General features: G+C 31.7%; 1 protein-coding gene across 1 annotated transcript; it reads right to left on the bottom strand.

The window, feature by feature from the left end:
* LOC18601922 (transcription repressor MYB6) lies at positions 446 to 2046 on the bottom strand. The gene is made up of 3 exons (XM_007033016.2): positions 1799 to 2046; positions 1575 to 1704; positions 446 to 1395 (listed from the first exon to the last, which is right to left on the bottom strand). Exons 1-3 carry the CDS (start codon positions 1926 to 1928, stop codon positions 981 to 983), a joined length of 675 nt encoding a protein of 224 aa, XP_007033078.2. The 5' UTR covers positions 1929 to 2046; the 3' UTR covers positions 446 to 980.

Here is a 14938-nt window from a genome sequence, read left to right on the forward strand (position 1 = left end):
CATGCATAACCAAATGAAAAATAACATTCAATAATGATATTGACCTTAATCTTATTAATTGAATTGCAGTTTTTCCGTAAAAAAATTTCACATTAACCTTAATCCCTTGATCTCTTTCTTAAATGAAAATAAATCTCTATTTAATGCAAATTTTGGTTTCAAGTTCTTGATACAATGACACCCAATGTTTTTAATAGCTAAGTTAGTCTGATCACAGCTGGAGAGAATAGTACAGATATGTCCTCAAATGATGGGGGGTTGTTTTCGCTGCTGAAAATCTTCACCCATCTTAAGTGGAGACTTTTCACAGCATTATTGTACTCCTTTCATTTTAATTGAATGACCTTTGCGTTTCCCCAAAAAATATATATTTCCTCAAATGTCAGGGTCAGTTTCTTTGGCTATCAATCAAACGTTTTGATAGTTAATGACTTGATGTGCCATGTAAAAGAAAAATTGTATAATGAGCTGAAGTCTCCATGGCATCAGATCATTAGCTTTATGATCATATCATTCATAACTACAACATACAGGATAACACAAAAATCATAGATCTGCCCTCATCCTACTACATTAGGTTGAAGTATTGAAAATAAGATGATGTAGAAGCTCCTTTCTAGGCAGCATTTTCGAAACTGATCCGAAGTTTCTACATTCTATCTCTCAGTTAATTGGTGTTATCCTCCTAGAGTTGAAATATAAATTGCTTCTACCAAATTATATACAATCGATAATACAATTCAACAGATCAAATCTAAATTGTAGAGGCCTCAACCCTTTGTTCAGAGAGAATTGTTCAGCTTATCTTCCTCCTCCAATTGTACAAAAATCAGATATATATGATTCTATCCATGATCCTTCATTTCCAAAAAATATTTGATATGTTTCCTTCTTAATTTGTTCTTTAGCTTGTCCCAGCCCTCAGCCCCGGCCCACAGGGGTCTTTGCAAGAATCTCCATATATATCAGGCTCTTTCTGATCATCTAAAAAGCAGAAGTGTAGGAGCTGTATAATTTTCTTCTTCACTTGTCATTATTGATGCTGTATTCTGCTGCTTCTCTTCATGATGATTGGTTGGAGTGGGCGGAAATGCAATTGTAAGATCAAGATCCAATTTAGAAACACGACCAGATCTTTCATCTTCGAGGCAACTTGCTGCATCTGAGACCCTATCTTTGTCGGCCGAAGACCTTCGAGGCTTACGGGCCACATTCAAGGATGCGGGAGAGCTAGGGGAAACATGTTGCGGTTGAGGACGAAGAGGATATTGGTTCAACTTATGGTTATTAGGATCAATTCCCAATTTGATTAGCTTTCTCTTAATATGCGAATTCCAATAGTTCTTCACCTCATTATCTGTTCTTCCAGGCAATCTACCAGCTATCAATGACCACCTAACACCCAATACCATAAAAAATTAACTATTTTAGCAAATTGCATTATATATAGACCAGCACGCGCGTACGCGTTGCACAAACACACACACATATATATATATATATATATATATATATATATATATATATATTCTTATGCATATATGTATGAAATGCATGTTAAAAATTAATCATACCGGTTACCAAGGAGGGCATGGAGCTTGATAATTAGGTCCTCTTCATCTTGAGCAAAGTTGCCGCGTTTGATATCCGGTCTTAAGTAATTTATCCATCTTAGCCTACAACTTTTGCCACAACGGTGCAAGCCTGGTGATCAATTTACATGGGTGAAACAGTTAGTGTAAAACAACGGGACTTAAAATTAAGTTAATTGCTTCTGTTTAATTTATAGAGGCAAAACCTGCAGCCTTGGGGAGGGAACGCCAACAGCCCTCACCATGAGTACGTATATAATCAATGAGCTTTTGATCTTCTTGCTTGGACCAGGCTCCCTTGTTGGTGCCTTGTTTGTCACAGCAAGGCTTCCTCATTGGCCTTTATCTCTCTGTCTCTCTTTCTATCCAAAAACTCCCAAGAAATGAACTCAGAAACTTGGCAAAGAGATAGAGATAGAGATAGAGAGAGAACCCCACCAGAAATCACAAGGGGAGCATAGATATAGGGGAGGATTTGGGATGGGAAGGGGAAAGGGTTGACTTGGACTGGTGGTTTTGGGAATTTAGGTGGGTCACAATGTACTAAGTATGAATATGAATTGCAAGAGGATAAGGGTCTTTGTTTTTCAGTGTGAAGCTGTTTACCGTTAAGTATGTGTCTCTTTCCTCACCTACGCAAAATTTATGATATTTCATTGCTTCGTTTTGTCATATTGGGAGAACCAATTCCTTTTTTTTTTTTTTAATTCGAGTTTCTATAGTAGTAATCCACATTGCTAATTAGTCTCCAATGATTAAGTTATGCTTAAGAAGGGGAATGCATAATCATCAGATTACTAATCAATCACAAGCAATTAAGCGGAGATTATTCTTGCTAAAAATTTTTATTCTACTTGCGATGATTTTAGTTTAAATCAAATGGCTTAAAGGAGAGTGAAGCTTGAGCAGATATTAATATATCATATTGTTTTTTTTTTTTCAAAGTACATACATTTGATTTTTTTGTTTTTGAAAAGAACATAGATTTGATTTTAGGAAACACAATGAGAGGTAACCCTCTACTATTTATCCATAAGTAATCTCCCTTTAAATTAGGACTCAAATCTGAAATCTTTAAGATCGAGTCTAAATTCTAACTGTGAGAGTACCCAGAGAACATCTCACATTTAAGTTATGGTAACCCTCTTTTAAATGTAGAATTATTTTGTCTAACAACTTGAACAATTTCAAAGACCTTGGAATTTATTTTACCGAACAGCTTGAAACCATATCATTGACCTATATATAGTTACCATCAAGCCACCCCCAAAGGTTTCCAGATGTGCATGCTCGCAGTAGTTTTCCAGGGATGAAACTTCACTCTCATGGCGAAAACATTCCATGTTTCCTATTGAAGTTGTCCCCCTTAAGCTTACTAACATGTCCATTTTCCAGCGGATGAAACTTCATTCTAATGGAAAAGACATTTTCATGTTAACTTGTATAATTGCATGCGATATTTAACATACCAGAATGTATCAAGACTTAACCAAGTTCCTACAGAATACATATATAAATAAAACACAAGTGTGTTCAGTAATATTTTGGCTAATTTGGCCTCCTTTAAAACTGAAGTCTTAGTGTGGCAGCTTCTTCAAGGCAGAGTGGGAGTAAAAGACGAGTTGGTAATACGTGGTTTGATGAATGATAGTGCAGCTTTCTGCCCATTATGCAATCAGGTACGTGAATCAATAAACCATCTCTTTATGAACTGTGTTGAAACTTGGAATATTTGGATGAGATGGTGCAATGATTGGAATTTTGTGTGGGTGATGCCGAATGATTTGGTTACCTTGTTTAAATCATGGACCGGGGTTATGATGAAAGGAGGCCAGATCAGATTATGGAAAATGGCTTTTTATGCTTTGGTGTGGTCTTTATGGCTATTCAGAAATGATATTGTGTTCTGTGGAAAAGTGTGGGATCCCAATCAACTCTACAAATTGACTGAACTCCGTGTGGCCACATGGGCTAACGCAAAATGGCCACAAGAGTATGGCAGTAAATTGGATACTTTTAGAGCACCCAAACTAGGAGCTATTCTCGAAAAGCAAAGGAAGAACAGACCAATTGTTCAATGGGAAAGACCTGCTGAAGGAACTATGCAGCGAGGGGCTGTCAAGGTGAAGCAGGGATTGGGGGGATACTGAGGAACTCAAACGGGGAGATAAGAATGATTTTTTCCAAATCAATAGGGTTTGCCGACTCCAATCTCGCCGAATAGCTAAAAGGGAAGCTTTCCTGATGTTTTCAGCATCGCAATGGTGTAATACTCATACTCTAGTTGTTGAGATCGATTCTCGGAATAGGGATGTCAACGGGTACCCTATTATTAGTATTGAACCCAAATAAGGAAGAAAGATACTCAAAATCTGTACCATCTTGACCAACAGTTTTCTTTGTTAAATGTTGACAAATATATTAAAAATATAGTTAGTTAAATTACTAATATGATGATATAAATACATATAAATAAAAATATTATTAAATTATTAATTATATTTAAATATTATGAATATCATATCATATTATAAAGGAATATAATTACTATTATGTACATTTTTAATAAAAATGTATTTACTTTTTATTTTGGGTTAAGATTACAATAATTATAACTTATAATATATATACGTAAAGAGAGTCTTTGAGTTTAGAATAGTTTTGAAATCTAATTATTTTTTTAATTTCATGTAATTAAAGATAAACTCATATAGTTAATTAAATTAATTCATTAAACTATGATTATTAACTAACTTGAAATGTTTTTAAATATATATTATATATATTGAGTAGTATTATAAGAATATAATTACTATAATATATATATATACTAAAATACTTTTAGTGTATATATATATACTTTAAATATAAATATAATTTATTTTTTATTTTGTGTTAATATTATAAAAATTATAACTTATAAATTATTAATTGTAATATATACATATATATACACTTTATAGTATATAACTTGTATTGTCTTTTAACACATACACTTTATATTATATATTATGTTAATTTATAAAGAATATAATTACTATTATATAAATTAATTAATAAATAATATATATACTTTTGTTTACATAAATTTATAATATATAAACTTAATTATCTAAAAAGAAGTTGTGAAATTAGAATAGTTTTGAAACTTAGCTATTTTTTTTAAATTTCATGTAAGTATGGACAAATTCAAATATGATTTATTTAAATTAATTAATAAAATTATGATTATTAATTAAATCGTAATGTCTTTTAATATCTATACTTTTTATATATTGGGTTCATTTATAAGAATATAATTACTATATTATATATATAATACTTTTAGTATATATACTTTAAATATAATATATTTTATTTTTATTTTGTGTTAACATTATAAAATTATAACTTATAAAATTTATTTTTTGTTATTTAAGTTTATGTTATTTGTTTGGATATTTGTTGTTAGTTATTTAAGTTTATGTTGTTTATTTGAATATTTATGTATAGTTATTTAAGTTTATATCGTTGTATGGATATTTATTTTTAGTTATTTAAGTTTATGTTTAAGATCTTTGTTTTTGGTTATTTAAATTTAAATTTTATTATTTTTGTTTTTATTAATTTAATTAGTAGTTAATTTTATGAAACACGTAGAGAAATATTATTGTATATGTATACGAGTTTAGGTAATTGGGTACCTATGAAGAAGATTTTAATAATTTTTTTAATCTAATCGAGTTTTTAAACGGGTTAGGGTAATTTTATGGTAGTAAAAATGTAATAGGGTTAGGGTTAAAGTAGTAATTTTAAAATTATTCTGGTAGTCATTAGGATAGTTGATTTTTTATAGGGTTAGGTTTCGGGTACCTCGAAATTATAGGGCACCCAACCCGTTGACATCCCTATCTCAAAACGTAGTTAAATGGATCCAGACACCAGAATCTGTTCCATGGAGATTAAGGAGATGGACCCTTCATATCGAAATGCTAAAGAATCAATTGAGAAGGTGGGAGATTAAGCATATTCTAAGGGAGGCTAATCAACAAGCTGATAATTTAGCTAAAACAGGAATAGGCTTATAGGCAGAGAGGTGGACCTAGTGAACATCTGGGAGGACAATCCAAGTGGGAGAAGTGAGGTGGGGACAGGAGTGAGTAAATGATGAGCTAGATGTTTTGTGGCATTTTTTGTGATGGTTTTGGTGCATCTCTGTGTGACTGGATGCTTCTCTTGCTTGTTTTAGTGTTGGCCTTTTTGCATGAAATCTTTCTTGCCTGATTACTGTTTTCAGTATTGACTGGTAGGTGGACAGCTTGTTTGTTTTGTTGTTGGAGATAGTCTACCACAGATGTTTCTGATGCTCCATTGGTTCCTGAGGTAGGGAGAGGTGGTGAAAGGGGTTGCCTGATGCTGCTGTGCTCTGATTTAAAGGTTGAGATTAAAGACAACATTTAAGGAGCGGGAATTGTGAATTTATTGTTGAAGAAAATCTATCTTTGCCCAATTATGTAATTTTGAGGGTTATGCCATCACTGGGACTGCACATAGGTCTTAAAATTGCAGCTCTTTTCTGTACCTTTGATTGGAGTTTAACCATTGGTTACTCCCTTTAATGAATTATTCTAACTTTCAAAAAAAAAATTGAATCTGCCATAAGATGTCTAGCCAATTAATTTAAAAACATGTTACAAGATATAATATAATTTCTAACAAAAATATATGATTGTAGGCTCTTAATGCTTCCTTTCTCTCTATAAGAGGAGGGAAAGGTAGTCGCATTGTGAGCCTCCTAAAGCATCTGGTATGGTAGAAAATAAAAACTGACCTAATAGTTTTTGAGTTACACAACATATAATTATGTCATAAAACAATATTATGTCATTTCACTTTCTTCTTATAGCATTATTCAAGGGATTTTGATCCACTCAGTAGTGGTGTTTTTCTTAATAGATGAATCATAAAATATTATGCAAGTCACTTTTCCTCCTATATCATTAATCTAGGGATTTGTTTCAGTAGAAGTGTTTTTCTTAATGAATGAATCATAATATATTTGTGTCATGTATATTTCTGAGAATGCTTGAGCTGCGGTGCTGGTTGTTGGATTCAGTGGCTTTGGACTTTAATGAGGATCTGAAAGATTGTTGATTTGCTGATTTTGTTGAGTCCTCTCTTACTAGCTATTTCTACCTTGTTTGCTGGAATTATGCTATATTGTATGGCTCTTCTTTTTTTTTCTTTTGTATTTTCCAGATGTTGTACGGGGGTTTTTGTTAAGACTGAAATTACACTCTGGCTTTCTGGAAAAGGTGGTGGTGTAAACCTTCTGTTAGGATTCTTGCCAGGGTGTTCTTCTGTTTCTACAGGCAATGTTTTTGTTGTGCCTGTTTCATATTGTACAGGTTAAGCAATGGTAATGAAATAAATATCTTCATGACTTTCAAAAACTATATATGTATTTGTGTCATAGAAACTTATATTATACTTCTTAGCAAAATTTTGCTCTATTCTTTTGTAATTTTCAATTATCCAAAAGCATTATATTAAATTATACCCATGATCCCTAAAATAGTAAATTTTAAAATACAAACTATTTTAATTCTTATATTTTGAAATAGTAATTGGTTAAATTCCTACACTTCTAACGGGAAAGAGAGAAGAAAGAGGGAAAAAAATAGAAAAAGGAAAGATAAAATAAAAACAATAAAGAACCAAAGAAAAAACTTTTAGATACTTTTTTTAAATTTCTCAAATATATTTCACAAAATATTCTAATTAAAAATAAATAATTCTTTATTATTTCTAATTTTAATATAATCCAAATTTTTAAAATTCAGATTAAATAAAAAATTTTCAAATAAATATCTTATATATAAGTTAGTTGAAACATGTTCCAGCGTGGCTGCCAACTAACACTTAACACCAAACGTAATGGAATTATTGATAAAAAGATCATTTTGTTATAAAGTTAATTAGAAGTATAAGAACTAAAAATATGTTACTTTTTAAATAGTAAAGAACAAAATTATATGTGTCCCAAATTTTAAAGATTAAAAGTGTGTAATTTACTAAAAGAATTAACTTTTTTTTTTAACCTTTCTGAACAATTTAAACAGATTCTTAACATTTCATTTTCAACGACTCCAAGTATCATTACTGCATATTACAGAGAGTTAATGCTTAAACCAGTAAAACTGTTCCCAACATGACACCAAAATTATAGATTCACAAGCTTAATACACAGGAGAAAACTTTGTCCTCAGATTATTCAGCTAGCAAAAGCGACAATCAGTAAGCTCCTTCTCAATCCAACAAAACAGGTTCTTGTATATATAAACAATCATATAGATGAGTAACTTGAAAATTTTGTGGCAGTTGTAATCTTGCACTGGAGTCACGTAAGTGGTATTGAGTTAACATACCAGCGAAACTGACAGTTCTGAGGCTTTGGCTACCACGCACTCACTACCATAAAGTAAGACATAACATTGCTATAAGCTTACTGTAGATGTGAAGCATTTACTGGAAAATTCAGGGCTCCGTTAGGCGGAGTTGCTGTATCATATAATAATACGTTCGTCTCCAGGCAAAGGGTACTAACTACCAGCTTTTAATTTGTTCCACCAAATTGGAAAAAAAAAGATAATACAAATAATTAAACATAATGATATGTACAAACACTAAATCATACAAAAAGAAAAGTCAATCCTCAAATCAAGTCAATAGCCAATGAACCTTAGGAGATTATCACACATATAGTATGTAATGTTTATAATTATCTGATAAAAAAAAAAGGTTATTTTGAAACACCATGCATGTTATATGGTGGTTCTAGATTTAAAATTACATTTTGGATGGTCAAAATTTCTTTGCTAGATATCAAATTTGAAAAAATATATTAATTCCCAACCACCAGCAATAACAAGCAATAGCCTCAACAACTTATATTACAACGTTAGTTGTATAAAATATGCACGGCGAAATGTGCAATTGTCTTGATCAATTTGGAGGGGAAACAGTGTAAAGCTTCACAATACAGTCTTTGATTTCCTTTGGTGCAAATTTAATGGCCAGTAGTGAACTTACATAGCCATGGAAGTGAGGAGGGCAAGGGTCAAACGAGCAGAATCAATAGCTTCCCAATGGGGAATGTCATTGTGGAATCGCTGCAAAACCAAAATGGAACATGCAATAATGACGGAAGGGTGAGTAGTATGAGCTGTAAACGTTCTTATATTTGACCCAGGATCTAGAAGCCATTGGGGAAAAGCTGAAAAATGAAGCGGGTTCATTAATGAAACCTAGGGAATACAAACGCCTTTAAAAAAAGTAGTTCAAGGAAGCTCACGCAGCAAGTAAAAATTAAATGATGAATCTGGCGCTACCAATGAACAGCTACTGCACACCCTGAACTGCCTTTACCAACTTGAATAGGAAAAAAGAAAACAGGACATATCTGACGAATATAACAGGATAATTGTAAATTGTCACATGCCAACAACCATAGACTCCAAGAAGATTAACAATTTTGAAAATATCTCAAGTTTTGGTGAACGATTCCATTTAAGAAGTTGGGAAAAAAAATCTTTCTTCCTTCAGTCACCTTAGATTCTTGCTCTTTTACATTTTGTTTTCACCCCGTCGGTCGTTCACAAATGCAGTGGTTGACAAAAATGGCCAGTTTGGAACCTGTGACTCAGTTTTATGTGGACTGGTTGGTTTAGGGGACTTCTACCATATCTAACAGTCATGCGATTCAGCATCAGCAGCAGGTGATTCCAATTAGTTTTTCAGATTATTTAGCAAACAGTCCTTAGCACATTCAATGTTCAAAGTTCACCAGTCACAGTGGTCATATGAATTAGGTTAATACCAGTAACAGCTTTTTTAGCTAAATAGCAATGATCATGAAACGCATCAGAAGTTTGTTTTTATTCATTGGCTAGTTTTACATAGCGGGAGGTAAATCTCTTTACACACCTTACTGGCACATAGGATTCAAACTTTGATCGCAAACTACAGTTATATCATTCATAGGAAGTATATAAGATACGGCTATGTGCCCCTCAATTTCTCATTTACAAATTAACTACCATCAGTTTGACTAACAGGTAAGAGCCAACCAGTCTTGAGAAACTTCACTTTGCTTTTCATTTCAACCATCAAGTAAAGTATATGCACAATTCAAAACAATTAAAAATTCAGAATTCCTAAATCTAGATTAACCTGAGTTTCAAACATCATTAAAATATCACAAACTTCTTGTGATCTGCTACGGAGATGACTACTTGAATATATAACTGTTTTTTTCACATTTTCAAAGCGGAAGGAAGAACTTTGGTTGGATTATTTTGATCCCAGATCGTAGCAGCTAAACTACAAATAATTTGAATGTTGAACCTTTATTATCTGATTGATCCTTAAACATACAATTGAAAATATCCCATGGTCTGGCTATACACCTGACAAAATCCTATATCATATCAACTAAACTGTTCTTTGGTATTGCTAAGCACTAGAAATAATTTCAATATTTAAACTCGGTTATCTGCTAGAAATAAACTCATTTGCATGTTTTGTTAAACTTTATATATAATTAATTTATATATAATTACATATATCACTCAATCCTATCACCATGAACTCAATGTTATAGTGTAGCAATAAGCAACAACACTGTCTTGATGATTTATTTCATGCGTTGTTTTCATTTGTCAGTTACTTTATTCAATACTTTATGCAACCTAAGCTTGCAAGAGAAATACTTTATAGTTTATTCAATAAACTTGTATGTTTGTCTTACATATCTTGAAATATATTTTATGTGTCAAAAGCATACCCTCAAGGTTATCAATTTATGCCTCTGCCTGTACTTAAGATAGACACACATCTTAAGTCTTCACATATGCAAAAAATGTATACACACACATAAACACTTTATGAATGAAAATCATTGAATAATCATTATTCATAATGAATTCAAAAACATCATCAAGGATGTGTTCTAAACAAATTATGAACAAAGCTTAAAATAATGTTAGATCCTCCCATTAATCAAGTACATCAAAAGCTCTTCAAAAAAAAAAATCAAGTACATCAAAAGACTTCGTAATACTCATGTCAAAATATGTTTCTTGAAATTGGCAAGGCACAATCCCTTTGTCAAATGATCAACTATGATATCTTCAGCTCAATATGCTTTACTGAAATGTACCCTTTTTCACAACTTCTTTAACTGACAAATTTTTTATCTTTACATGTTTAGCCCCTATGATACCTCTATTGTTGTTGGTGAATAAAACCGTTGTAGCGTTATCATAGTAAAATTATATGGGTTTAACAATAGAGCCAACCACCAACGATTCTTTAATGGGATTTCTTAACTAGACAGCCTGTGTAACTGCTCCATAGCATTCAACAAATTCTATTTGCATATCACAAGTTTCACTTTACACTTTTCCAAGATATTACACTATATGCCAACATAAAAAATGTATCATAATATAGACTTCCTATCATTTGAACAGTTGGCAAAGTTAGAATTTGTATAACCTTTTAGCTTAAGGTTTTCAACATTTTGATAGACTACCATATAATCTTTAGTCCTATTCAAATATCCTATCACGTTCTTTACAACTTCATAATGATCTTTATTAGGATTACATAAATATCTTTCCCAAAAAACCCATTGCAGAAGCAATGTCAAGCCTCTTATACTCTTTAGCATACATTTGGCTCCATATTGCACTATCATATGGCATCACTTTCATAGATTCCTTCTCAAACATCATTTTAGGACATTATGCGGAGTTCAATTTATTACCTTTAAAAACTAGCACATCTCCACCTCTAGAATCGAGCATAGAAAATATATTCAACACTTGATGAATCTATGGATGCTAAGAAAGTCCCAACACGTGATGAGACCTATCTTTATGGATTTAAATCCAAGAACATAGGATGCTTCCCCAAGATTTTTCATGCCAAACTGCTTAAACACAAATAGCAAGTAAGATATCATCAACATATAAAATAAGAACGATAAACTTGCTCCCACTGAACTTCAGATATATGCATTGATCTACCTTATTCTAAAAAAAATCAAAATAAATGATTAATTCATTAAATTTAAGATAGCATTGGCAAGAAGCTTATTTAAACCCAAAAATAGACTTTTAAGTCTGCCACAACATGATCGTTACCATCCTCTTTAAATCTTTCAGGCTATAATGTATAGACTTTTTCAACTAGATTCCCTTTTAAAAGGTAGTCCAAACTTCCATTTAATAATCTACTAGTGCCATAATTACTTTAAACAACATCCTTGTAGGATATGATGAGTGCATCAAATACATATATTTAATGGGAGATTAAATACCTAATTACTCTAAGTTACACTAGATTTAGGATCGGATTTAGGTGTTTTTATTTATTTTATTAGTTTAGTTTAATTTATGTTTAAATGTTTATTTTAAGTTAATAATGTTAGTTTTATGTTATTTATATTTATCTTTATGTTTTTGTAAGAGTAGAATCAAAAATAATTTCAATTGGTGAAGAAAGATGCATAATGGACTGGTGCTTTGTTTGCATATGTTTCGGTTTTTCAAGAATATCTCCCACTACAGAAGTCCAAATGGCATTATTTTTAGACCATGAGAAAGCTAAGAGGCAGAGCTACAACTTTGATGTTTACCACTTTTCTCAGTTCTGATCAAAAAGTAGTCAAAATCTTTGTTGAATTGAAAGTACTGCACCAATAGAACAAAATAGAGCAGAACCTTTAAGAGCCGCAGCACTCACCGTATTTTCCAAAAATAACAAACTTACGAGATTTGGAAGCTAGGGTTTTTGGAGGTTATTTAAGAAGCCTTTTTCAGAGGTTTTTGGAAAAAGGCAACAAGCAATTTCTCTAGAGAAAAAAGGCCAAAAACAAAGCAAAAAAGCAAGAGAATTGGAGGGAGAATCAAGATCACAAAACTTCAACTATTAGCTTTCTCTTTCTATTTTTGTATTTTCTTATTTTCTTTGACTTGGATTAATGGCTAATTTTCTTTGGATAAAGTTTTTGTTAGATATTATGAACTAAACTATTTTTCTAAGATTGCAATTGAACTCACAAGTAATTTGAATTTTTAATCTCTTTCTCGCTTATCTTTAATGAGATTTGAAAAAAAAAAATCTTTAATGAGATTTGAATTGTTTATTCTAATTTGTTCTTAATGCTTTTGATTGCTTGGCCACCAATTAACTTGACTTAGAAACCTAAACAAACTTGAAAAAGGGAGTTTAGTGTAGACTAAAATTGGGATAGCATATGATCATATTAATTAATTTGCATATAGGATAGAGATATACCTATAGGCCATATGTAGCCAGATTAGAGCCTGAACTTAATGAATCTATTTTAATTTCAATTCACATAGGGATATAATGTTTTGATTAAAATAGATATTTTTTATAAGATGAGTTGGGAGACCCTTATAAATAATTTAGGACTCTAGGTTAGTAATTCAACCCATTGAAATAAGTTAAGAAAAAGATGTAAGATTTAAATGAAGTGTGAGGGATATTGTAATCCTAGGCTTGTTTGACTTGATATTTACTCAAGTTATTATTATTTTGATTTTTCGTAGTTTAAATTTTGGTTAAATATTTTTAGATAGTTAATTTAGTTATTTGATATTGATTGTTTGGATAAGATTAAATTGTTCTAATTTTAGTACTTAGTAAAATTTTATATTAATTCTCTGTGGGATCGATACTCTGCTTGCATATATACTATCTATTCGATACGTATAGTTGTGTAGTAGAAGTTTAACTGACAGGATACAATAAAAAGAGTTTTATTGTAAACAATAACTTCTCTTTATGTAAAACCTTTGGCAATCAATCTAAATTTTAAACCTCTTAATCTTCCTTTCGAAATCTTTCTTGGTCTTTGTACACTTATATACAACCAATGGGTTTGCAACCCTTAATTAGCTTAACAAGCTCCATACACCATTGTGTTACAAAGATTGCATCTCCCCATACATCTAATTTAAGACTAGAAAAAAATTTTGAAAAAAAGTTACTGGATCAACTATATGGCCAATATCATAGCCACCCTTTCCAAGATAAAACTCATAAAGGTTTAAGGAAAAAGTAGGCTTCCTTACCCTTGTGGATCTTTTTGTATAAGTATGGGAATGCTTAAGCTCATAATGGAGGATTAGCCTGACATTTTAGGAGAAACAAAACTTTAGCCCTTGTGATGGAAAAATTTTATTGACTCAAAATGGAACGAGATATCATTCGACATATTCAAAGAAGTTGTATTTGCAACACTGTCAAACTTGAAAATAAAAACACTGGTGCATATAAACCATTACCCATTCCTAAAGCTTTTTGAGTAAATGTGAGTATGGATTTTGTTTTGAGATTTCTGAGAACCCAAAGGTAAAAGGACTCTATAATGGTAGTTGTCGATAGATTTTCCAAAATCACTCATTTTTTGTCATGTCATAAAACAGATGATGCTTCTAACATAACTTATTTGTATTTTTTAAGAAATTGTGTGTCTTCATGGAATTCCAAAAACCATCACTTCAGATCGATATGTGAAGTTCATGAGTCATTTCTAGTGAACATGCTAGAGGAAAATGGGAACACATTTGCAATTTAGTTCAATAAGTCACCCTCAAAACGGATGGTCAAACATAAGTAGTCAACAAAAGTCTACGAAACGTATTGCGATGCTTTGTGGGCAAACATATTCACCAATGGGATCTTGTGTTAGCACAAGAAAAATTATCTTACAAAATTCTTTGAGCTAAACCACTAGAAGGTGTCTGTTTGAAGTAATGTATGAAAAATGCCCTCTTAATCCTTTGGACCTTCCTCCATTACCAACTACTCGTGAGTTTTATGTTGATGGTAATGAACATGATAAGCAGACCAAAAAGCTCCATGAAGAAGTCCAAGAGAAGATTATTCATCAAACTACCAAGTAGCAAAAGGAAGCCAATAAGCACAAAAATCTAGCTAGTTTTAAGGAAAAAGACTCAGTGTGAATTCACTTAAGAAAAGAACGTTTTCTTGAGTCTCATGCAAAATTATCTCCTCGAGTTAATGAACCATTCTAAGTCTTGGAACGTATTAATGAGAATACTTACAAGATTGAGCTTCTTGGAGATTATGAAGTTTTTTTTTGTTGTAATGAGCACTCTAGCCAATAAGATTGGTCAAAGCTTAGATCCAATCATGTAATCATTTCATTCATACCAAATGATTAGAGGTTTTCCTTCATCAATAAGACTATGCTCATAAGTCTAATGGATGAAGTCTATGAGATTAACATACCTTACAAGGGAATTGTA

The sequence above is a fragment of the Theobroma cacao genome, chromosome 4 (assembly GCF_000208745.1).
Source record: "Theobroma cacao cultivar B97-61/B2 chromosome 4, Criollo_cocoa_genome_V2, whole genome shotgun sequence".
NCBI classification, from domain to species: domain Eukaryota; kingdom Viridiplantae; phylum Streptophyta; class Magnoliopsida; order Malvales; family Malvaceae; genus Theobroma; species Theobroma cacao.

What these genes read in the sequence shown, in the direction of transcription:
- LOC18601922 (XM_007033016.2), bottom strand. Translation starts at nt 1,928, where the DNA reads ATGAGGAAGCCTTGCTGTGACAAACAAGGCACCAACAAGGGAGCCTGG. An exon ending in TTCCCTCCCCAAGGCTGCAG is followed by an intron (nt 1,705 to 1,798) that starts GTTTTGCCTCTA and finishes ATTGATCACCAG; the next exon opens with GCTTGCACCGTTGTGGCAAA. An exon ending in CATGCCCTCCTTGGTAACCG is followed by an intron (nt 1,396 to 1,574) that starts GTATGATTAATT and finishes ATTGGGTGTTAG; the next exon opens with GTGGTCATTGATAGCTGGTA.